Here is a 25,415-nt window from a genome sequence, read left to right as displayed (position 1 = left end):
GTGCCCTCTACTATGACATTGGGCATCGGCCTTGGCAGACGACGTTGATGGCATGTTATCGTCTATGTCATGACTAGTGGCAGCAGCTTCAGCACTAGGAGGAAGTGGTTCTTGATCTTTCTCTATTTTATTTTTATCGGAGAAAGTTTGGTCCTCCATTTATGTTATATCGATTTGATATATACGTGCGGCTAAACACAGAAAATAATTTTTTTTTTGGTTTGGACTGGAGTGTACTTTGTGGGTTACAGCACCCTTTAACGGTCAAGCCAGCCGGCCCTTTACTTATGACACAGGCGCACTCTTGGCACTACTTTGTTGATGCACGTGCGGCTACTGCGCACACAATTCACAAACACAGAAAATAATTTTTTTTGGTTTGGACTGGAGTGTACTTTCGGGGGTTACAGCACCCTTAACGGTCAAGCCAGCCGGCCCTTTACTTATGACACAGGCGCACGCTTGGCACTACTTTGTTGATGCACGTGCGGCTACTGCGCACACAATTCACAAACACAGAAAATAATTTTTTTTTGGTTTGGACTGGAGTGTACTTTCGGGGGTTACAGCACCCTTTAACGGTCAAGCCAGCCGGCCCTTTACTTATGACACAGGCGCACGCTTGGCACTACTTTGTTGATGCACGTGCGGCTACTGCGCACACAATTCACAAACACAGAAAATAATTTTTTTTTGGTTTGGACTGGAGTGTACTTTCGGGGGTTACAGCACCCTTTAACGGTCAAGCCAGCCGGCCCTTTACTTATGACACAGGCGCACGCTTGGCACTACTTTGTTGATGCACGTGCGGCTACTGCGCACACAATTCACAAACACAGAAAATAATTTTTTTTTTGGTTTGGACTGGAGTGTACTTTGGGGGTTACAGCACCCTTTAACGGTCAAGCCAGCCGGCCCTTTACTTATGACACAGGCGCACGCTTGGCACTACTTTGTTGATGCATGTGCGGCTACTGCGCACACAATTCACAAACACAGAAAATAATTTTTTTTTGGTTTGGACTGGAGTGTACTTTGGGGGTTACAGCACCCTTTAACGGTCAAGCCAGCCGGCCCTTTACTTATGACACAGGCGCACGCTTGGCACTACTTTGTTGATGCACGTGCGGCTACTGCGCACACAATTCACAAACACAGAAAATAATTTTTTTTTTGGTTTGGACTGGAGTGTACTTTGGGGGTTACAGCACCCTTTAACGGTCAAGCCAGCCGGCCCTTTACTTATGACACAGGCGCACGCTTGGCACTACTTTGTTGATGCACGTGCGGCTACTGCGCACACAATTCAGAAACACAGAAAATAATTTTTTTTTTGGTTTGGACTGGAGTGTACTTTGGGGGTTACAGCACCCTTTAACGGTCAAGCCAGCCGGCCCTTTACTTATGACACAGGCGCACGCTTGGCACTACTTTGTTGATGCACGTGCGGCTACTGCGCACACAATTCACAAACACAGAAAATTTTTTTTTTTTTGGTTTGGACTTGAGTGTACTTTGGGGGTTACAGCACCCTTTAACGGTCAAGCCAGCCGGCCCTTTACTTATGACACAGGCGCACGCTTGGCACTACTTTGTTGATGCACGTGCGGCTACTGCGCACACAATTCACAAACACAGAAAATAATTTTTTTGGGGTTTGGACTGGAGTGTACTTTCGGGGGTTACAGCACCCTTTAACGGTCAAGCCAGCCGGCCCTTTACTTATGACACAGGCGCACGCTTGGCACTACTTTGTTGATGCACGTGCGGCTACTGCGCACACAATTCACAAACACAGAAAATAATTTTTTTTTTGGTTTGGACTGGAGTGTACTTTGGGGGTTACAGCACCCTTTAACGGTCAAGCCAGCCGGCCCTTTACTTATGACACAGGCGCACGCTTGGCACTACTTTGTTGATGCACGTGCGGCTACTGCGCACACAATTCACAAACACAGAACATAATTTTTTTTTGGTTTGGACTGGAGTGTACTTTCGGGGGTTACAGCACCCTTTAACGGTCAAGCCAGCCGGCCCTTTACTTATGACACAGGCGCACGCTTGGCACTACTTTGTTGATGCACGTGCGGCTACTGCGCACACAATTCACAAACAGAAAATAATATTTTTTTTGGTTTGGACTGGAGTGTACTTTGGGGGTTACAGCACCCTTTAACGGTCAAGCCAGCCGGCCCTTTACTTATGACACAGGCGCACGCTTGGCACTACTTTGTTGATGCACGTGCGGCTACTGCGCACACAATTCACAAACACAGAAAATAATTTTTTTTTTGGTTTGGACTTGAGTGTACTTTGGGGGTTACAGCACCCTTTAACGGTCAAGCCAGCCGGCCCTTTACTTATGACACAGGCGCACGCTTGGCACTACTTTGTTGATGCACGTGCGGCTACTGCGCACACAATTCACAAACACAGAAAATAATTTTTTTTTGGTTTGGACTGGAGTGTACTTTCGGGGGTTACAGCACCCTTTAACGGTCAAGCCAGCCGGCCCTTTACTTATGACACAGGCGCACGCTTGGCACTACTTTGTTGATGCACGTGCGGCTACTGCGCACACAATTCACAAACACAGAAAATAATTTTTTTTTTGGTTTGGACTGGAGTGTACTTTGGGGGTTACAGCACCCTTTAACGGTCAAGCCAGCCGGCCCTTTACTTATGACACAGGTGCAGGCTTGGCACTACTTTGTTGATGCACGTGCGGCTACTGCGCACACAATTCACAAACACAGAAAATAATTTTTTTTTTGGTTTGGACTGGAGTGTACTTTCGGGGGTTACAGCACCCTTAACGGTCAAGCCAGCCGGCCCTTTACTTATGACACAGGCACACGCTTGGCACTACTTTGTTGATGCACGTGCGGCTACTGCGCACACAATTCACAAACACAGAAAATAATTTTTTTTTTGGTTTGGACTGGAGTGTACTTTCGGGGGTTACAGCACCCTTAACGGTCAAGCCAGCCGGCCCTTTACTTATGACACAGGCGCACGCTTGGCACTACTTTGTTGATGCACGTGCGGCTACTGCGCACACAATTCACAAACACAGAAAATAATTTTTTTTTTGGTTTGGACTGGAGTGTACTTTCGGGGGTTACAGCACCCTTAACGGTCAAGCCAGCCGGCCCTTTACTTATGACACAGGCGCACGCTTGGCACTACTTTGTTGATGCACGTGCGGCTTCTGCGCACACAATTCACAAACACAGAAAATAATTTTTTTTTGGTTTGGACTGGAGTGTACTTTCGGGGGTTACAGCACCCTTTAACGGTCAAGCCAGCCGGCCCTTTACTTATGACACAGGCGCACGCTTGGCACTACTTTGTTGATGCACGTGCGGCTACTGCGCACACAATTCACAAACACAGAAAATATATTATTTTTTTAGCACTTGGGGGGACCACCCCTGATGGACAGAGCACCCCCTGGACAACACTACAGCACTCCTTTAGGACTGGGACACTGCACAGGACTTTGGAGTGGACACAGCCCCTATGGAGAACTGACTGCACAACACAGTCCAGCCAGCCCCTATGGACTTTGAAGTAGTGGACACAGCCCCTATTAACAACAGCAGCACAGCACAACACAGCCAGCCCCTATGGACTTTGAAGTAGTGGACAACAGCAGCACTACACTACACTACACTACACAGCCCTAACTCCCACCCTCCCTCTTCACTGTCCACAGCCGAGTGAGAAAATGGCGCCGACGCGGGTACCTTATATAGGATCCAAAACCCGCGAGACCCGGAAGGCGGGATGATGACGTTTTGCCTCGATTTCAGATCCGAGTCAGGCGGGAAAAGTCGAGCCTGACTCGGATCGGACTCGGATCGGGGGGGCTCGGGGGGGTTCGGATTTCAGAAATCCGAACCCGCTCACCCCTAATATATACCAATCCAAATGTCCAGCAATCTACAATTCTATTTATCCGGCACTCACAGTTAGGTAGATAACTTGATCCAGTGCCTCCACAATAATGTTACTCACAGAAACCCTAGAAGTGCGGCACTCAGACTCCAAAATGACGACCAGAACCATGGTGAAATATCAACGTTTCAGTTTACTACTTCCAAACTGTCCTCAGGATATAAAGACAATGTAAAACATCTTACCTTACATACACTCTTCACCATCACCATGTGCAACAAATTGTCCAGTTGCAGCATCTCAGCTGGGACACCCGGCAGTGACGTCACCGGCGCCTTCCAATGACGCTCTTGCAGACGGTGCACACCACGTGATCTAATTCCTATACCCATCACCTAGCAACCATAAACAATGTGACATTCCATGGATACTACAAATCTAATAATCAAATAAAAACAAAGACATGACATGTAGCAGCTATTTACAATATAGTTAAATGAGGCTATTTTAAAATACAGTGGGGCAAAAGAGTATTTGGACAGCCACCGATTGTGCAAGTTGTTGCACTTTAAAAGATGAGAGAGGTCTGTAATTTCCATCATAGGTACACTTCAACTGTGAGAGACAGAATTAGACCAAAAAATTCCAGAAATCACATTGTATGATTTTTAAACAATTGATTTGTATATTCTTGCAGAAAATAAATATTTGGACACCTACCAACCAGCAAGAATTCTGTCTTTCACAGACCTGTTACTTCTTCTTTAGGAAGCTCATCTATCCTCCACTCATTACCTGTATTAATGGCACCTGTTTGAACTGGTTAACTGTATAAAAGACACCTGTTCACACCCTCAAACAGTGAGACTGCAACCTCTCCACCATGGCCAAGACCAGAGAGCTGTCTAAGGACACCAGGGACAAAATTGTAGACCTGCACAAGGCTGGGATGAGCTACTCGACAATAGGCAAGCAGCTTGGTGAGAAGAGATCAACTGTTGGCGCAATTATTAAAAAATGGAAGAAATACAAGATCACTGACAATCTCCCTCGACCAGGGGCTCCATGCATGATCTTACCTCGTGGGGTATCAATGATCATGAGTACGGTGAGGGATCAGCCCAGAACTACATGGGGGGACCTGGTCAATGACCTCAAGAGAGCTGGGACCACAGTCACAAAGGTTACCATTAGTAACGCACTACGTCGTCATGGATTCAAATCCTGCAGCGTCTGAAAGGTCCCCCTGCTTAAGTCAGCACATGTCCAGGTCCGTCTAAAGTTTGCCCGTGACCATCTGGATGATCCAGAGGAGGATTGGGAGAATGTCATGTGGTCAGATGAGACAAAAATATAACTTTTTGGTATAAACTCCACAGGCCATGTTTGGAGGGAGAAGAATGATGAGTGGCATCCCAAAAAAACCTTACCGACTGTGAAGCATGGGTGTGGAAACATCATGCTTTGGGGATGTTTTCTGCAAAGGGGACAGGACGACTGATCCGTATTATGGAGAGGATGAATGGGGCCATGTATCGTGACATTTTGGGGAAAAGCCTCCTTCCCTCAGTAAGAGCATTGAAGATGCAACGTGGCTTGGTCTTCCAGCATGACAATGACCCCAAACACACCGCCCAGGCAACTTAGGAGTGGCTCCTTAAGAAGCATTTCAAGGTCCTGGATTGGCCTAGCCAGTCTCCAGACCTCAACCCAATAGAAAATTTGTGGAGGGAGTTGAAAGTCCATGTTGCCCGGCGACAGCCCCAAAACATGACACATCTAGAGAAGATCTGCATTGAAGAGGTGGGCCAAAATACCTGCTGCAGTGTGTGCAAACCTGGTCAAGAACTACAGGAAACGTTTGACCTCTGTAATTGCCAACCGAGGTTACTTTACAAAGTATTGAGTTAAACTTTTTGATTGTCCAAATATTTTTTTTCCAAAAGAATATACAAATAAATTGTTTAAAAATCATACAATGTGATTTCTGGAATTTTTTGTTATGATTCTGTTTCTCGCAGTTGAAGTGTACCTATGATGGAAATTACAGACCTCTCTCATCTTTTAAAGTGCAACAACTTGCACAATCGGTGGCTGTCCAAAAACTTTTTTGCCCCACTGTATATAGCTACTCTTACATGGGGCTTGTATGATTAAACCGCTGCTCCCTAATAGTATGGGGCTATAGTTAACTTCTCATAGATTAATTAATATCTATACAATTAGAGTTAGAGAGGGGGAATTAGATATCATTTATAAATATACACTAGACCTATAGGTACAAGTGAGAGAATATTATATTACACATCCTGGTATTTAGTATATAACTCTAATTGTATAGATATTAATTAATATGGTTGCTAGGTGACGGGTATAGGAATTAGATCACGTGGTGTGCGTCATCTGCAAGAGTGTCATTGGAAGGCGCCGATGATGTCACTGCCGGACGTCCTGGCTGACACGCCGCATATGGACAATTTGTTGCACATGGTGATGGTGAAGGGTGTATTTAAGGTAAGATGTTTTACATTGTCTTTATATCCTGAGGACAGTTTGGAAGTAGTAAACTGAAACGTTGATATTTTACCATGGTTCTGGTCGTTATTTTGGAGTCTGAGTGCCGCACTTCTGGGGTATACATATATATATATATATATATATATATATATATATATTAGGGGTGAGCGGGTTTGGATTTCTGAAATTCGAACCCCCCCGAGCCCCCCCGATCCGAGTCAGGCTCAACTTTTCCCGCCTGACTCGGATCTGAAATCGAGGCAAAACGTCATCATCCCGCCTTCCGGGTCTCGTGGGTTTTGGATCCTATATAAGGTACCCGCGTCGGCGCCATTTTCTCACTCGGCTGTGGACAGTGAAGAGGGAGGGTGGGAGTTAGGGCTGGCTGGCCTGTGTAGTGTAGTGTAGTGCAGTGTAGTGTTGTGCTGTGCTGTGTTGCGCTGTGCTGCTGTTGTCCATAGGGGCTGTGTCCACTCCTTCAAAGTCCATAGGGGCTGGCTGGACTGTGTTGTGCAGTCAGTTGTCCATAGGGGCTGTGTCCACTCCAAAGTCCTTTGCAGTGTCCCAGTCCTAAAGGGGTGCTGTAGTGTTGTCCAGGGGGTGCTCTGTCCATCAAGGGTGCTCCCCCCAAGTGCAAAAAAAAATATATTTTTTCTGTGTTTGTGAATTGTGTGCACTGTGGCTGCACGTGCATCAACAAAGGAGCAGCGCCAAGCGTGCGCCTGTGTCCCATAAGTAAAAGGCCGGCTGGCTTGTCCATTAAAGGGTGCTGTAACCCCCAAAGGACACTCCAAATAAAATAAAAAAATATATTTTTTTGTGTTTGTGAATTGTGTGCGCAGTAGCCGCACGTGCATCAACAAAGTAGTGCCAAGCGGGCGCCTGTGTCCCATAAATAAAGGGCCAGCTGGATTGACCACTAAAGGGTGCTGTAACCCCCAAAGGGCACGCCAAACAAAATAAATTTTTTTTTTCTGTGATTGTGAATTGTGTGCACTGTGGCCGCACGTGCATCAACAAAGGAGCAGCGCCAAGCATGCGCCTGTGTCCCATAAGTAAAAGGCCAGCTGGCTTGTCAGTTAAAGGGTGCTGTAACCCCCAAAGGGCACTCCAAACAAAATAAAAAAATATTTTCTGTGTTTGTGAAATGTGTGGGCTGTAGCTGCACGTGCATCAACAAAGGAGCAGCGCCAAGCGTGTGCCTGTTTCCCATAAGTAAAGGGCCGGCTGGCTCATTTCTGAAAGGGTGGTGTAACCCACAAAGTGCACTAGTCTCCAACAAAAATAAAAAAATATTTTCTGTGTTTGTGTGCGCCTTAGCCGCACGTATATATCAATATAACATAAATGGAGGACCAAACTTTCTCCGATAAAAATAAAATAGGGAAAGATCAAGAACCACTTCCTCCTAGTGCTGAAGCTGCTGCCAATAGTCATGACATAGACTATAACATGCCATCAACGTCGTCTGCCAAGGCCGATGCCCAATGTCATAGTAGAGGGCACATACAATCCAAAATGACAAAGTTCAGGAAAATGACTTTGAAAAAAACATTTAAATCATCTGAAGAGAAACGTAAACTTGCCAATATGCCATTTACGACATGGAGTGGCAAGGAATGGCTAAGGTCCCTATGTTCATGACTAGTGGTTCAGCTTCACATGACGATGGAAGCCCTCCTCCCACTAAAAAAATCAAACGAGTTAAGCTGGCAAAAGCACAGCGAAGAACTGTGCGTTCTAAGAAGATATCACAAATCCCCAAGGAGAGTCCAAGTGTGGTGGTGGTTGCGATGCCTGACCTTCCCAGCACTGGACGGGAAGAGGTGGCCCATTCCACCATTTGCACGCCCCCTGCAAGTGTTGAAAGGAGCACCAACAGTCCACATGCTGATATGCAAATTGAAGATGTCACTGTTGAAGTACAACAGGATGAGGATACTGGTGTAGCTGGCGCTGAGGAGGAAGTTGGCGAGGAGGATTCTGATGGTGATGTGGTTTGTTTAAATTAGGCAAGGGGGAGACAGTTGTTGTCCGTGGGATGAAAAAGCCCATCACGGTCATGCCTGGGCAGAAGACCAAACATTCCACCTCATTGGTCTGGCAATATTTCTATCCAAATCCGGAAACAACTGTCTTGTAAAGGTGGAATAAGTAGGGGTAGGGACGTTAACCACCTAGGAACATCCTCCCTTATACGGCACCTGCAGCGCGTTCATAAAAAGTTACTGTCAAGTTCAGAAACTTTGGCTAAGACCGTAAGCAGTCCAGGGACACCTAAATCCCGTTGTCCTGTTGTATCCAAGCGCCTGCAAACCACACCATCAACTCCCTCCTCGTCAATTTCCTCCTTAGTCAGGATCGGAAGTAGTCTTGCAGGCCATGTCACTGGCATGACTGACTCTCCTATCCGGGATTCCTCCGGAGGATCCTGCATTGCTACGCCTCCTGCTGCCACTGCTGCTGTTGCTGCTGCTGGGAGTCGTTCATCATCCCAGAGAGGAAGTAGGAACACCACTACTTTTACTAAACAATTGACCCTCCAACAGTCCTTAGCGAGGAGGATGAAGTACGACAGCAGTCATCCTGAAGCAAAACGTATAACTGAGGCCTTGACTGCTATGTTGGTGTTAGACGTGCGTCCGGTATCCGCCATTGGTGCAGTGGAATTTAGACAATTGATGGAGGTAGTGTGTCCCCGGTTCCAAATCCCGTCTAGATTCCACTTCACTAGGCAGGCGATACCGAGACTGTACAGAAACGTCAGAAAAAGTGTCCTCAGTGTCCTGAACAATGCCGTTGTACCCAATGTCCACTTAACCACGGACATGTGGACAAGTGGAACAGGGCAGACTAAGGACTATATGACTGTGACAGCCCACTGGGTAGATGTATCACCTTACACAGCAACAGCAGCAGCATCACCAGTAGCAGCATCTCAGAAACGCCTGCTCATTCCTAGGCAGGCTATGCTGTGTATCACCGATTTCAGTAAGAGGCACACCGCCGACATTCTCTTAGAGAAACTGAGGGAAATCATCGCCCAGTGGCTTACCCCACTTAGACTCTCCTGGGGATTTGTGATATCTGACAATGCCACCAATATTGTGCGGGCATTACATCTGGGCAAATTCCAGCACGTCCCATGTTTTGCTCACACAATAAACTTGGTGGTGCAGAATTTTCTGAAAAGCGACAGGGGCGTGCAGGAGACGCTTTGGGTGGCCCGAAAAATTTCGGGCCACTCTCGCCATTCAGCGACTGCGTGCCGAAGATTGGAGTGCCAGCAAACACTCTTGAACCTGCCCCGCCATCACCTGAAGCAAGAGGTTGTGAAGCGGTGGAACTCAACCTGCTATATGCTTCAGAGGATGGAGGAGCAGCAAAAGGCCATTGAAGCCTATACATCCACCTATGACATAGGCAAAGGAGGGGGTATGCACCTAACTCAAGCGCAGTGGAGAATGATTTCCGTGTTGTGTAAGGTTCTCCAGCCCTTCGAACTTGCCACACGTGAAGTCAGTTCAGACACTGCCAGCTTGAGTCAGATCATTACCCTCATCAGGCTTTTGCAGAAGCAGCTGGAGAAAGTGAAGGAGGAGCCAAGACGGAGCGATTCCGCTCGGCATGTGGGACTTGTGGATGAAGCCCTTCATTCGCTTTGCCAGGATTCCAGGGTGGTCAATCTGTTGAAATCAAACCACTACATTTTGGCCACCGTGCTCGATCCTAGGTTTAAAGCCTATGTGGTGTCTCACTTTCCGGCTGACAGAAGCCTGCAGAGGTGCAAAGACCTGCTGGTGAAAACACTGTCAGCTGAAGCGGAACGTGACACGTCAACAGCTCCTTCTTCATTTTCTCCCACAACTGGGGCTGCCAGGAAAAAACGTAGGTATCCTAAGCAACCCGCTGGCGGTGATGCAGGGCAGGCAGGACCAAGTTTGGACATCTGGTCCGGACTGAAGGACCTGGCAACAATTTCTGACATGTCTACTGTCACTGCATATGATACTGTCACCATTGACAGAATAGTGGAGGATTACATTGGTGACAGCATCCAAGTAGGCATGTCAGACAGTCCGTACCTGTACTGGCAGGAAAAATAGGCAATTTGGAGGCCCCTGTACAAACTGGCTCTATTTTACCTGAGTTGCCCCCCCTCCAGTGTGTACTCCGAAAGAGTGTTTAGTGCAGCCAGGAACCTCTTCAGCGAAAGGCGTAGGATGTTACTTCCACAAAATGTGGAGAAGATGATGTTCATAAAAATAAATTATCAACTCTTCGAGGGTGACCAGCCTCCAGACCTGTGGTGATGGATTCCAGCGGGGACGAGTTAATACTCTGTGAGGATGAGAATGTACACAACACTGAAGAGGGTGAGGAATCGGTGGATGAGGAGGATGAGGACGACATCTTGCCTCCGTAGAGCCAGTTTGTGGAGGGACAGATTAATTGCCAGCTTGTTTTGTGGGGGCCCAAATGAACCAATCATTTCAGCCACAGTCGTGGCAGACCCTGGCGCTGAAATGATTGGTTTGTTAAAGTGTGCATGTCCTGTTTATACAACATAAGGGTGGGTGGGAGGGCCCAAGGACAATTCCATCTTGCACCTCTTTTTTTTCTTTGCATTTGCATTATGTACAGTTTGGGGCCTAGTTTTTCAAACTGCCATCCTGTCTGCCACTGCAGTGCCACTCCTAGATGGGCCACGTGTTTGTGCCGCCCACTCGTATCGCTTGGCATAGTCATCCAGCTACCTCGGTGCAACCTTTCGGACATAAAAACACTATTGTGAGGTGTGAGGTGTTCAGAATAGACTGGAAATTAGTGGAAATTAAGGTTATTGAGGTTAATAATAGCATAGGAGCAGAAAAACCCACAAATTCTGTGATTTTAGCTGTTTTTATGCTTTTAAAAAAAAAAAATACAGATCCAAAACACAAAACCCAGAACCCAAAACACGGAAGGGTGGTTTTGGCAAAACCACTCCAGATCCAAAACACGAAGAAAGATCCAGATCCAAAACCAAAACACAAAACACGAAAAGTGGCCGGTGCACACCCCTAATATATATATATATATATATATATATATATATATATATATACATACAGTAGTTACCTTGTTCCATGAAGGTTATACATTTTGTTCTTAGGTATTCTGTTGCTTGGTTAGTTGCTTCTAAATACTGGAGAACATAGATGTTTGGTGAAAAGTAAATCATATTTTGTTCTCCACAACCACAAGGCATCTGTATCAGAGACTCCAGGCCATCGATAGAGGGTCCAAGAAGGTTTCCTTGTTAAAGAAAACATATATCAAGTTTTTAGCTCTTTTGAATATTACACATATAGCCTAAGCGCTAACATTATTTTGTAACAATAAATAGTTGTGAGAATGCTGGTGGCAGATGCCTCATCACTTAGATTAAGAAGTTTCAATTCTGCTTTATAAATATTGATTCTTCCCCAGATGCCAAAATAAAGTGACTTTATGACTGATTGCTTCAAGGTAGGTAAAGTTTTTAAAGTTGGCTGTCGGCTCTCAAGGCTCTAAAAAAAAATCAAAATGTACCAACTTAAACTGCTTGAGCTGGAGCTCATATTTATGAACCTGCTCATTCATGGACGAATAGACTTGGACATGGTGAAACCTGTTGCAACTTTCTTGAATTTAGCTTGATTTTTTTTTATTGGCCAAAATCAGTGAAATAATACAGATTTTTTTTTGTAATGATTCACCAAACTGGTTCTAGAAATCATATACGTCTAGTTTGAGCATCTCTGCTTACAACTAAATAAATTTCTGCCAAAACCAATCTAGCAAATATCACAAACATCTTTTCCAAAGATTTCTTCTTAAACCTGTACTATAATGGATCTGACCTTAATAATAGCCCCAGGGGCTACTCCTAGAGCTTCTTTATTGCTCTTACAGCTCTGTGGGTGTGAGTCGGAGGGCTGAGTTAAGTGACCATAAACAGATTGTAAATTGTTGTGCTCACGTCAATTTCACTGCTATTTAAAGCTGGTTTTACTAAATTAATTTTCTACCATAAAAAATGACTGCATGATGCAGCCCGCATGCACTAACGATGGTCACCTTAGTAAAATCTTTTATGTAGCAAGTGCATCAGCTTTGAAACCTACTTATTAACATGATACTCAATAATGTTACACTGATTTGTAAATAAAAAGCCATTACTAACAGTGTTACAATGTAGTTCTTTTATCATCATTATGTGGTTTTAGTGAATTGATAGATCAGATCAATAAACTACTGAAGGTACATTTTTTCAATTAATAAAATAGGATACATTAATACAATCAATTTACAAATATATTTGTTAAGTATTATGTCAAATTGTCCATGTCCAGTTTTAACAAGCTCATTTCTAAACTGACTTTCATGTCAGAAATATCTATGTTAATTGTATGTAAAATGGTTGATAATGAAAATGGGGACCATTTATTAACGAGTTTTATCATACGCAATGAGTTTTAAATCTCGTTGCAAATGATAAATGGTGCTCAAGCCAATCAGCTACCAACTGAGGAGGGGGATCGTCAAGGGACCTCGCTGGAGAGGTGAGTAATGCTGAATACCAGTGGCATATTCGGTAGTATCACTGCAATACTTGAAAAAGTCTACAGCGCAGACGAAGTGCGTTTCTGTCCCTACTTTTACGATCTGTATTCAATTTACTATTGCACCTTTTATCAAACTGGCTGATTCCAGAGACTGATATACTGAGAAAAGACTACTCTGAACACAGAGCAGATACCTACATGTGAGCCGGCTCAAATCTCCAGCTTACTACATACACCTGTGAATCATCTGCTGTCTCATGCCGTCATTGTGAGCGGCGGCTGCTTGGAGGGGTTTCATGCACAGTGTGTCCTTTCCCTAGAGATAACTCTGATACAACGCATCCTAGTAGTATACTGCAGTGCGGGTGGTCCACTGTCTCCCGCAACTATCCCGAGATAGTGTACTGAAGCCAGTACTTTGTAGCACGGGCGGATCCTTCCACGTGGCCAGCGGCAGTGACAGGATTCCAGAATATACCTTCTGATACTCGGGTTCCCGTGAAGCCTGGTTGACCTGAGTTTTTACCTTTGGCTAAAATGGTCTAGGGGGACGCCCCAGACCAATGCATGTATTAACAATTCAACTAAGCTAAAGATATTTGGCACAACACTAATACCAATCTTCAGAGACAGTATTAAAAGGTATATAAGTTCCCCCCTGCTACTGTTGAAATAGTGAGACATTGTTTTATAGTTCTCCAGTGGATCTATTTTATTGGTCAATAGAGAGTCATATTATATTATTTTATTTAATTAGATCTATTCAATGATACTTGTGCTAGGTATTTTACACCATTGTAGGGGGAGGTTAGGTTTAGCCACTGGGGGGGTGGTTAGGTTTAGGCACCAGGGAGGGAGGGTTAGGCGTAGGGGTTAGTGTTGCAGAGCTTGTCAGGATTCTGACTGTCGGGATGCCGCTGTTGGTATCCTGACTGGCGGCATGCCGACCGCCGGGATCCTACAGTATATCCAACTCATGCAGAAGATAGATTGCATTTCATAAATTACATCTGCTGTTCAGACTGGTGGATTCACACATTGGGGTTAGGTTGGGGATGTCACAACAGCTCAAATGTCTGCAGTCGTTGCTTTTTTACTTACATTTGGACATTATCCTAAGGATGGGATGTAGTTACCATCACGGTGGTCAGGATGCCGGCACCGGAATCCCGACAGCAGTTGGAATCCCAGCTACAGAATCCTGACTGCTGGCACCCCGACGGTAAGTATTAGGGTTAGAAGAAGGGTTATGGTCAGGGGGAGGGTTAGGGTTGGGCTGCGGGTGGTAGGGGTTAGGGTTAGGCTGTGGTTAAGGTTATGGGGAGGGTTAGGAGTTAGGGTTAGCCTATTTACCTTCAAGCGTTGGGATTCTGACTGTCGGGATGCCGTTGTCGGTACTCTGACCGCCGAGGGTGGTGATATTATGATGTAACTTATTAACAGACATATAGTGGAATGTCAGAACAATATATTTCAATATGTCTTACCTTCACAGTTCATATCTCAGCATTTTTAAATTGTGGGGCTTATTGATTCTTTAAGATTTATTGAATATCACTAATAATATTCTAATACCTGTACTTAAATTAAAAGTGTCTTACCAATCACGGTGACATAAGCTTGCTCACTTCCTTCCACCACATCATCAGGGAAAATGAATGACATGGTCTTCGAAAGAGGACGACTTGGGCCTGTGGTGCTTACAATGTCAAAAAGAGCAGACTGGGAATAAAACTTCTGCACTCCTTCAGCCTTTGTAAAGTAAAATTAAATATTGTTAAGGCATGTTTCATGATTATTATGATATGCAGTTCAGCAGGCTGCAGTAAATAAATTATAGTACCTGGAGGCTCATGTAGAGTTGGACATATTTGCACCGTGCCCGTAAGCAGGAAAAGGCACACTGAGCAATGGCATTTTTAATGCTTGGCCCCCCTGTAGAATGCATATAGCTGTACATCACCAGAATATGTGTCGGGTTTTCCTCAAGAGCAACCAATGTGCATACTTACAAACTATGAGAGTGTAGAGATGTTGCCTACTAGTGTTAGTAATCAATGTGAAAGTCACATTACCCTATTAGTATAATATAACACCCTCCCAGGAGTGCCTAAACCTAACCTCCCCATAGGGTTGCCTGATGCTAACCCCCCCTTCCCCTAGCCTGACCCTAACCCTCTTGGGGGGATGCCTAACTCTAAAACCCCCCGGGAGTCCCAAAACCTAATGCCCTCCCCGCGGCTATCACCTTCCGATGCCCGGCTTACCTACGTTCGGTATGCCGGGTGTCGGGACTTCGGCGTGGGGCTAGTGATAGGCGTCGGTATTTAGACGCCTATCATTAATCCCATGCCGAGAGTTCACTGTCGGGAAGTCGGTGGTCGGCATTTCGACCACCGGCTTCATGACTACATCCCGAGTTTTGTACAGTGTCAGCTTTCACTAAAAGTGTTCAGTAATTTTCAGTCATCATTTGGTATATACTTGTTTTAAAAGATCTAAGTGGATACCAATAAATTGCATTAATAAATACCTGTCGTGATCCGGTGCAAATGTTCCTCTGTAGAGGACGGTAAGCCGGGGGGTTCGGGTGACCTGGGAAGTGACTGTACTAGGTCTCCTAGTTGCGGCCGAACACAAGTTTGGCTAGACCTGCCCAGAGGCGCGGAGTCTAACTCACTTGGTGGTTTTCTCCAGTGACCCCATCAATTGGGATTTGGTTTTCCGCTGCACCAAGTGAGCAGGTCGCAGCCCTCTGGACAGGTACCTGGGAATGGCAGAAGACCGGAAACTATATTTAACTAAGCAAATGCATAGGAATACTGGAAAGTGTACTGAGAATCACTGAGAAATCCAAGTGCTGATTGCACAGAAAAACAGAGGCATATATTGGGAATTGCTAGATATGTTTGGAGCTGATTTGCACAGACAAGACACAGAGCAAGAACACAAACATATACTGGAAAGTTATAAATGTAGGTGTTGATTGCACAGACAAGACACAGAGAGAAGTGAACACAGGCACATGTAGTAATCCCAGTTGCAGGCTAGCTTGGAAACACAGAAAAATGTACAGGAACTGCAACAGATTCTGGAGCTGAAAAACACAGTGAAACACAGAGGGAATACAGGAATAAACTGGGGTAGCTAGTAATGCTGCCTGACAATACCTCTTTGGAGCTGAGACACCTGTTGGATGGACTGTTCTATAATTTATATGAAAAAGTCTATTACCTATTATTTATGAAAGTGAGGCTTTTATTTTGTACTGTTTTTATTGATGTGACTTATGTATATGTTTAATTGATGTGACTTATTTATATGTATAATTGATTAAATTTTTATGAATATATATATTAGCAGATTGATCTTTGTACCCCCTTAGTGATAATTTGTTACCATCTAGAATATGATTGTTTTAAAAGAAGAAGATGTGTGGAGTGACAAAAATGAGCATCTTAGACTATCTAACCTAATTACTTTCCCCATTAAAGGAAAAGTCTTAAAAATTAACATTCTAAAAAAAGATATTTGGTGGAAAAAAATATTGGGTGCCCAAATCTAAATATGTTTAGTTTATAGTTCGATAATTCATTATTGGTTATTTGTTTACATTTATAACATTGGCCCTGATTCAGAGCCGGACGCTCTGACCAGAGCGCTCGCTCTGAATCAGGGCCCACCTCCATAAATATGGAGCGTCCTCCTGGACGCTCGTATAGCTGTGGGTCACCACCCACAGCCTATATGAGCGTGCAGGATGATGGTCGCGATGGTCTTGACCATTGCGACCATCGCCAGTGCGAGCAGAAGCCTGCGGTTGAGTTTCTCAACCGCAAGGCCAGGAGTGATTTTGGCTCTATCAGAGCCAAAATCACTCCCACTGACATCACTAGTGATGTCAGTGGGGCCGGCTTCTGACGGTAGGCGTTCCCTTGGGAACGCCTCCGTCTGGCAGGCACGCCCCCGGCACGCCCACCAAAGGGGGCGTGCTGTCAATCAACATCGACAGCACGCCCCCTTTGATCAGACACAACGAGCGAAGGAAAGTCCTTCGCTCGTCGCGTCTCGCGCATGCGCACGACAGAGCTCCCTCCGTCGTGCGCATGCGCAGTGCACACCATCGACCCACTTGCGAGCGGACAGCCGCTCGCGAGTGGGTCTGAATCAGGCCCATAATTCCATATAGTACATATTTCTGCTATATCAATACAATTTACTTCTGCTACATAATACAAACAGCTGGAGAGATATGACACTTTCTACAGAAATCACTGACCTTCACTAGTATTTTTTCAGTTACAATGTTAGAAGCTGCTTTTGAAGTTGCCTTCACTGTGATTGGGATTGGACCCAGTTTTGTTGGTCTAATTGGAAATAGACAAGTTATTTCTCCATTGCTGGGAACATCCACAATCTGTTGACCTACTACAGTGTTTGAATAATTTGGTACAAATACTTCAAATGAGTCACTAGGCTCCAAAGACACCAGAACCTGCAAACACAATCAATTAAGATATACATTATGAATTTATACTATCTAAAATGTATTTTACAGGTTAAATCTGTAGTCTAAAGGGCTGTCAAGTCAGTGTCAAATAATTAAAATTTACTGACTATACTGAGAAAACTAACTACTGTATAATGATTATACGTAGTAAAATGTAAGTTCATTGTCACTATGCTTCTTACCTCCCCTTAGGCTGCCAACCAATTTTTCCTAAAAGCAATACTGAATAAAAATACAGAAAAACAGGTCACCCTCCTTTCTGATTAATAAAAGGACTCTTTGTGTCACGCCAAATATTATTCAGTCACTCATAAGTCAATTACACTGTATATTTCTGTAAAGGTATGATAAATACTGAATACAGTAGCTCATAGTGTATTTCTAAATATTATAATTAATTAAGCTTCCAGTATTGTGTGGTCTAAGTTATCCCTGGTAAACTGTAAGTACCATCATGCCATGTTCCAGACAGTCTACAGTACAAGCACAAATGCACTCAGTCTACTGTACAGACACTAATACCATCAATCTGCAGGACAGTCAACTATGCCCTTTCTCAAATACACCTACAGAACTTCAATTGCCTACACTACATAGTTCCAAACAATACCAATTTATTTTGTTCATATCATTAAACATGGACCATATGCAAGTTAGTATCTATATCTATTACTGTACAATGCTAAACTGCACAACTGGTGTCGACATTCAGAATGCTGACACCATAATGTCGAAATGATCTGGATGTCAACATTCAGGATATTGATATGTACAGAATGTTGACATTAATCATCTAAACATTGACAATATTGACACTGACATAATGTTGTTGGGTGTGGTATAATAGATAGACATGGAAGATGGTCGACAGGTACAAATGGTCGGCATGGTCAAAAGGTCGATGCAAAAATGGTGAACACACAAATGGTCGACACATTTTTTTTCTAACCCTAATCTTAACCCTAACTCTACCCATGGTGCCTAACCCTCCCTCCTGGTGCCTAGCAATAACCGTTGGGGTAGGTGTCTGACCCTAACTGACCCTTCTAGTGCCTAACCCTAACCCTCCAGGAAGGGTCTAACCCTAACCCTCCCTCCTGGTGCCTAACCCTAACCATCGGGGTAAGAGCCTAACCCTAACTGTCGGGGTAAGTACCTAACCTCAACCCTCCGTTAAGTGCCTAACCCTAACAAAAAAAAGAAGTGTAAACTATTTGTGTGTCGACCATTTTCATGTTGACATTTTGACCATGTCGGTCATTTGCAACTGTCGACCTTGTTCCATGTTGACAATTAGAGTGTAAACATTTTGTCCCTGTCGACCATTTGTCCACATCGACCTATTGTCTGTCTAACATCTGGTGTCTATCTAGACATTGTCGACCTTTTTAATGTAGATCCGGATACCAATGTTATCATTGTCAGAATATCTACATTGTGAATGTGTACACATGATTTTAGGGTTAGGGTTAGGCATCAATTAGGATTAGGCTACAATTTGTCTTAGGGTTAAATTAGTGTTAGGCTACAATTAGAGTTTGGCTTTTAGTGAAATTTAATGCCAAATCCCATTTTGAACATGCCAAATGCCAAAATTATGTAAGTGTTGACATTGTAAGTGTGGGCATTTGACATGTTGACATTCTGAACATTTTGACATTCTGAATGTCGATATCCAAAATATGTTGATATTATGCTGTCGACACAATATACCACACCCACCCAATTACCGAGTAAGCTCTGTACACTGTACCTCCAGGTTTTCTGTCAGATAGTTGAACAATACAGCTTCCACAATGAATAGTTCACCTCTAGTGACAAAGTATGGGACAGTCAATGAAACAAAGAATGTCTGAGATACTTGGAGCTGTGAAAAACATAAGAATTCATTAAAAAATGTAAGCAAAGGTAAAAGCAAATAAGACAAATACTCATGATATACTGTATTTTCAACTTACCTCAGGACATTTTTACACACTCCTACTTACATTAAGTCATGCAAAGATTGTGCAAAATCCTCTTAACTGTACCATCTGCGAGATGATATTCTAATTCATGTCACTATAATAACAGTCTGACTTACTAGTATGTATAAAGGTAATTGTTGGCTTTGTAAATTTAAGTGGCTGAGTAAAAAGTCTCAGCATGTGTATACAAAGACCAAGCATGTGTATACAAAGAAACAGCATGTGTATACAAAGACGCAGCATGTATATACATAGAAGCAGCATGTGTATACAAAAACGCAGCATGTGTATACAAAGAAGCAGCATGTGTATACAAAGAAGCAGCATGTGCATACAAAGAATCAGCATTTGTATACAAAGACGCAGCATGTGTATACAAAGACACAGCAAGTATATATTGTACAAAGACGCAGCATGTGTATACAAAGACGCAGCATGTGTATACAAAGACACAGCAAGTATATATTGTACAAAGACGCAGCATGTGTATACAAAGAATCAGCATTTGTATACAAAGACGCAGCATGTGTATACAAAGACGCAGCATGTGTATACAAAGACACAGCAAGTATATATTGTACAAAGACGCAGCATGTGTATACAAAGAATCAGCATTTGTATACAAAGACGCAGCATGTGTATACAAAGACACAGCAAGTATATATTGTACAAAGACGCAGCATGTGTATACAAAGAATCAGCATTTGTATACAAAGACGCAGCATGTGTATACAAAGACACAGCAAGTATATATTGTACAAAGACGCAGCATGTGTATACAAAGAATCAGCATTTGTATACAAAGACGCAGCATGTGCATACAAAGACACAGCAAGTATATATTGTACAAAGACGCAGCATGTGTATACAAAGACGCAGCATGTGTATACAAAGACACAGCAAGTATATATTGTACAAAGACGCAGCATGTGTATACAAAGACGCAGCATGTGTATACAAAGAAGCAGCATGTGTATATTGTACAAAGACGCTGCATGTGTATAGAAAGAAGCAGTATGTGTATAGAAAGACGCAGCAGGTGTATACAAAGACGCAGAATGTGTATACACAGAAGCAGCATGTGTATACAAAGACGCAGCAGGTGTATACAAAGAATCAGCATGTGTATACAAAGACGCAGCAGGTGTATACAAAGATGCAGCATGTGTATACAAAGAAGCAGCATGTGCATACAAAGACGCAGCATGTGTATACAAAGAAGCAGCATGTGCATACAAAGAAGCAGCATGTGCATACAAAGACGCAGCATGTGTATACAAAGAATCAGCATTTGTATACAAAGACGCAGCATGTGTATACAAAGACACAGCAAGTATATATTGTACAAAGACGCAGCATGTGTATACAAAGACGCAGCATGTGTATACAAAGAAGCAGCATGTGTATATTGTACAAAGACGCAGCATGTGTATACAAAGATGTAGCATGTGTGTACAAAGACACAGCATGTGTATACAAAGACGCAGCATGTGTATACAAAGACGCAGCATGTGTATACAAAGAAGCAGCATGTGTATATTGTACAAAGACGCAGCATGTGTATACAAAGAAGCAGCATGTGCATACAAAGAAGCAGCATGTGCATACAAAGACGCAGCATGTGTATACAAAGAATCAGCATTTGTATACAAAGACGCAGCATGTGTATACAAAGACACAGCAAGTATATATTGTACAAAGACGCAGCATGTGTATACAAAGACGCAGCATGTGTATACAAAGAAGCAGCATGTGTATATTGTACAAAGACGCAGCATGTGTATACAAAGATGTAGCATGTGTGTACAAAGACACAGCATGTGTATACAAAGACGCAGCATGTGTATACAAAGACGCAGCAGGTGTATACAAAGAATCAGCATGTGTATACAAAGACGCAGCAGGTGTATACAAAGATGCAGCATGTGTATACAAAGAAGCAGCATGTGCATACAAAGACGCAGCATGTGTATACAAAGAAGCAGCATGTGCATACAAAGAAGCAGCATGTGCATACAAAGACGCAGCATGTGTATACAAAGAATCAGCATTTGTATACAAAGACGCAGCATGTGTATACAAAGACACAGCAAGTATATATTGTACAAAGACGCAGCATGTGTATACAAAGACGCAGCATGTGTATACAAAGAAGCAGCATGTGTATATTGTACAAAGACGCAGCATGTGTATACAAAGATGTAGCATGTGTGTACAAAGACACAGCATGTGTATACAAAGACGCAGCATGTGTATACAAAGACACAGCATGTGTATACAAAGACGCAGCATGTGTATACAAAGAATCAGCATGTGTATACAAAGCATTCCCTTTGGAAATGAATTATTTCAGCAATCGGCAGATATGAAGATAGTAAATTCAGATAAAAGCAAATACACAGAATGAGCCTGCATCGCATGGAGAACGTTGGAAGTTGCACCTTTGATCATTCTTGTACATATCTGAAAATAATCATAGTGCCATAATGTCAGTTTGTGATAAATAACAGCAAGAAGGTATCACCTCAACGGGCTCATCTGTAACACCCAGTCCAAGCGTCTCAGAAATAACAAATCCACTGGCCAGCCATGAAGTAATTGTGTCAGGAACAGATAATGGTAGAGTAAAAGTGTTTCCTGAGCTGTAGAGTAATAATGATTAAGTAATAAAATGAAATGTACTCATATATCATCTATTTAAACTTTCAGGAGGAATTCCCACCAGCTGTCTTTTCGCGAGCTGTGCTTCTCAAAGATATATAAAAGGTGTGAGACCTCTATGGTTACTGGAAGGCCCCTGCATACTCAGGTATTTACCAAAAAATATACAAGCGAAGTGGACAGATGTGGACACTACAGGTACAGTGTAAAGTCAAATAAATGTCAGGCTCCAGACCATATTGTATTGCAATCTAGGAAGCACTTTGTTACACACCTTTTCCTCCAGCACAAGACTCATGCTGGCTACAGGGACAGCTTTTTCAATCGCTTCCAGCACATTAAATACTGTAGGAACAATGCTGAGTTGAACACAATTCAGTCTTAATCAGCAGCGGGGCCTGCCCTATTACCTGAGGGGGCTGCTGCTGGTCTGGTCGGGTCCCGGCACCTGCGTAATGAATATGCTATGTACCGTGACCAGAGCTCATGCGCTTAGCACCGGCTTCTAGGGACTGCATCGACTGCAGCCATTACAAGCCGTGAAAAGCTGCCCAAAAGGCAGAGCAGCGGCTTCCACTGGAAGTCGCACTCTGCTAATCACAGCCCAGACTGGCAATGCCAGGGGGAGGAGCAGGGCCAGTGCAAGGTTTCCGGACGCCCTAGGCAACATTTCACCAACCGCCCCGCATCCCTTCAATTCATAATATGCCATGCATCAGTCTCCCCAGTTAAATAACATGCCACACAGCAGTGTCCCAAATTCACAATATACTATATAGATTATTACACACAGCAGAGCGCCAAAATCATAATTGTACCTCATAACACTGCCGCCAATTCATTATATGCCACTCAGCCATGAATTATACCATTCATTTGCAGACTCAGCAGCGCCCTCCAGTGGCCGGCACCCTTAGGCGGCTGCATAAGGTTGCCTAATGGTAGCACCGGCCCTGGGGAGGAGACACCTCCCCCTGGGGATCCCTGTCTTGTGCATGACTGGCAGTTAGCGCTATCAGTAGGAAGTTACTGCCAGTCACGGTGTAGCCAGTGTAGTCACGGACTGCACTGACAACACTGAGGTGGTGGATTTTACTCACAGATCTCCAAACTCACAGAGATATTACTTACAGGAATTTATAGTACATATATTTAAATCCTTTCTGTATTATACAAACAGTGTATATGGATCACAAAAGCAGGTAACTTGTTTTTAGTTAGCAATACTAGCTGAACTACGTAAACACTGCCTTACATAAAGCAGTTTAGTATAAAACATATGTATTAGTAATGCATACCTAATGTTGGTTTCTAGCCAAATCCAAGTTTCTGGAAGAAGCCCCCTAACAAGTGGAGGTGATGGCGCTGAAACTTGTATGCTGGAAGCGGTTGGATGAAATACTAAAATATAGGAATACACAATAATGACATTCATGTGACGTGCCTTACTATAACTCTCATTTAGTTGCATCGTCCTGTTTCTGGCAGTATTTGCCATTGTCTTTTTTTATTGAAAAAATAAACAAAGAAAAATAAAAATACAAAAACTTTAGCCTAGATTTAAAAGACATGGAAGTCTATGACTATATAACATTCACTGGAATTCTTGTTTTTTTAAATAATGTCTAATTTACATGTGAGGATTAAAAAGGAGATCAGCAATAGCCTTCAACTGGGTTTCCTTTATTTGCAATGGAAAATAAAGCATGAGTCATTTATAGAGTTGAAAAAAATTCCATACGAAAATGTGTGTTTCATAAAAATGTGAGCTTTTCAATTAAGACTACGGTACCAATTCAGCATTGCATGCTAGTGCAGTGCTGAACGCAGATTCCTGATTATCGGGAATCTACACGTGCACAGGACCTGTTCTCCGAATGTGCAGAATGGGTGCTGCATGATCACACGCAGCCCCTGCTATTCCTTTGCCTGATTGACAGGCAGAGGTGTTTAAAGCGGAGTGCAGGGGCGAGGATGGCTGATGTACTCTGAATCGGGGGGCATGTCGGCCCCGTTTTCCGGGAATGGCAAGGCTAGGGGCTATGGCCCTCATTCAGAGCCGGACGCAAGTGGCCGTTCGTACGTTCGGCGTACGTACCGAAATATGTTAATTTAAGCGCTCGCTCGTAATTTCGAACGCAGCTAAACTTCCTCCCCAAAGTCTACCGACCCCTCCTCTAGCTAACGAGCGTGCCAAATAGCGAGCGTACATCCCCAATGTGGCTTGCAGGGAACGCATGCACAAGTACAAACCGGAAGTGGGCCTGTCAGATTCCGATTACCTGCTCCTTTATTCTGCCTACCTCCCTCAATCGTATCATGCCAATCAATATATCAATTAGCTTAATTGCTCGTCAAAATTTTTATTTTTTTGACATGCAATAAACTTTACTCTTGTCCGTGTTTGTGTTTACCGCAGAATACGTACGGCTTAAACATTCGCTTTTATTTGTCAAAATACATGTTTGAGGCAATTATCCATTTGTTTTCTGTTTTTTTACCCACGCATATTTTACTGGGTTCATTTCTTTATTTAAATTAGCTTACGCATGTCACTGCATCAAGCCTATCATAACTCTCAATAGATTTGTGGCCCTGTCGAACACATGACTCATACACTAACCAATAGAATTGGTCCTGTTAATTAGCCAAATACATTAGCCAATCAAATTTTTTTTCTGGTCTTTATTAAAATTGTTTTATTAAAAATACACCATTGCCATCATGAGAGCCTCGGCATTCACCAGGCGCGAGCTCCTGGTATTAACCCGAGGTGATGGACAGGCGGATCACCAGCCAGCCTCCCCCCATCACCAATCGGGAAAAGCGTTCCGCATATGCGGAGGTACGTGGCCGCCTGCGTTCCTTCGGCTCACGCCGCCATATCGGCCAGCTGGAGCGCAGGTGGTCCGACCTGCAATGGCGGAAGCCCCGCTTGCTGGCATGCTTTCGCATGTAGATAGCGGAAAGTAAGTTTATTTGACTTTGGTTTTCATGTTTATCTTTGTGGCCCTAACTGCGTGTGCATGTTTTCATGTATGGCCTATTTATTATTTCTACTCATATCTGCATGTGCATGATTTCCTTTTATGGCCTATTTATTATTTCTACTCATATCTGCATGTGCATGTTTTCATGTATGGCCTATTTATTATTTCTACTCATATCTGCATGTGCATGTTTTCCTTTTATGGCCTATTTATTATTTGTACTCATATCTGCATGTGCATGTTTTCATGTATGGCCTATTGATTATTTCTACTCATATCT

General features: G+C 43.6%; 1 protein-coding gene across 1 annotated transcript in view; it reads right to left on the bottom strand.

Annotated features, from left to right (window-relative positions):
• LOC148542095 (CD109 antigen-like) overlaps positions 1-25,415 on the bottom strand; it is a 202,115-nt gene that overhangs the window by 77,101 nt on the left and 99,599 nt on the right. The window contains exons 19-24 of the mRNA XM_088472444.1: positions 23,444-23,546; positions 22,009-22,126; positions 19,271-19,384; positions 17,287-17,502; positions 14,609-14,759; positions 11,539-11,715 (exon numbers count right to left, since the gene is read on the bottom strand). Coding sequence (XP_088328570.1) covers positions 11,539-11,715; positions 14,609-14,759; positions 17,287-17,502; positions 19,271-19,384; positions 22,009-22,126; positions 23,444-23,546 — 879 coding nt within the window. The remainder of the gene's footprint in view (positions 1-11,538; positions 11,716-14,608; positions 14,760-17,286; positions 17,503-19,270; positions 19,385-22,008; positions 22,127-23,443; positions 23,547-25,415) is intronic.

Source organism: Taudactylus pleione, unplaced genomic scaffold (assembly GCF_031769625.1).
Source record: "Taudactylus pleione unplaced genomic scaffold, aTauple2 ptg000015l, whole genome shotgun sequence".
Taxonomy (NCBI): Eukaryota; Metazoa; Chordata; class Amphibia; order Anura; family Myobatrachidae; genus Taudactylus; species Taudactylus pleione.
This window is presented reverse-complemented; position numbering and strand designations above follow the sequence as displayed.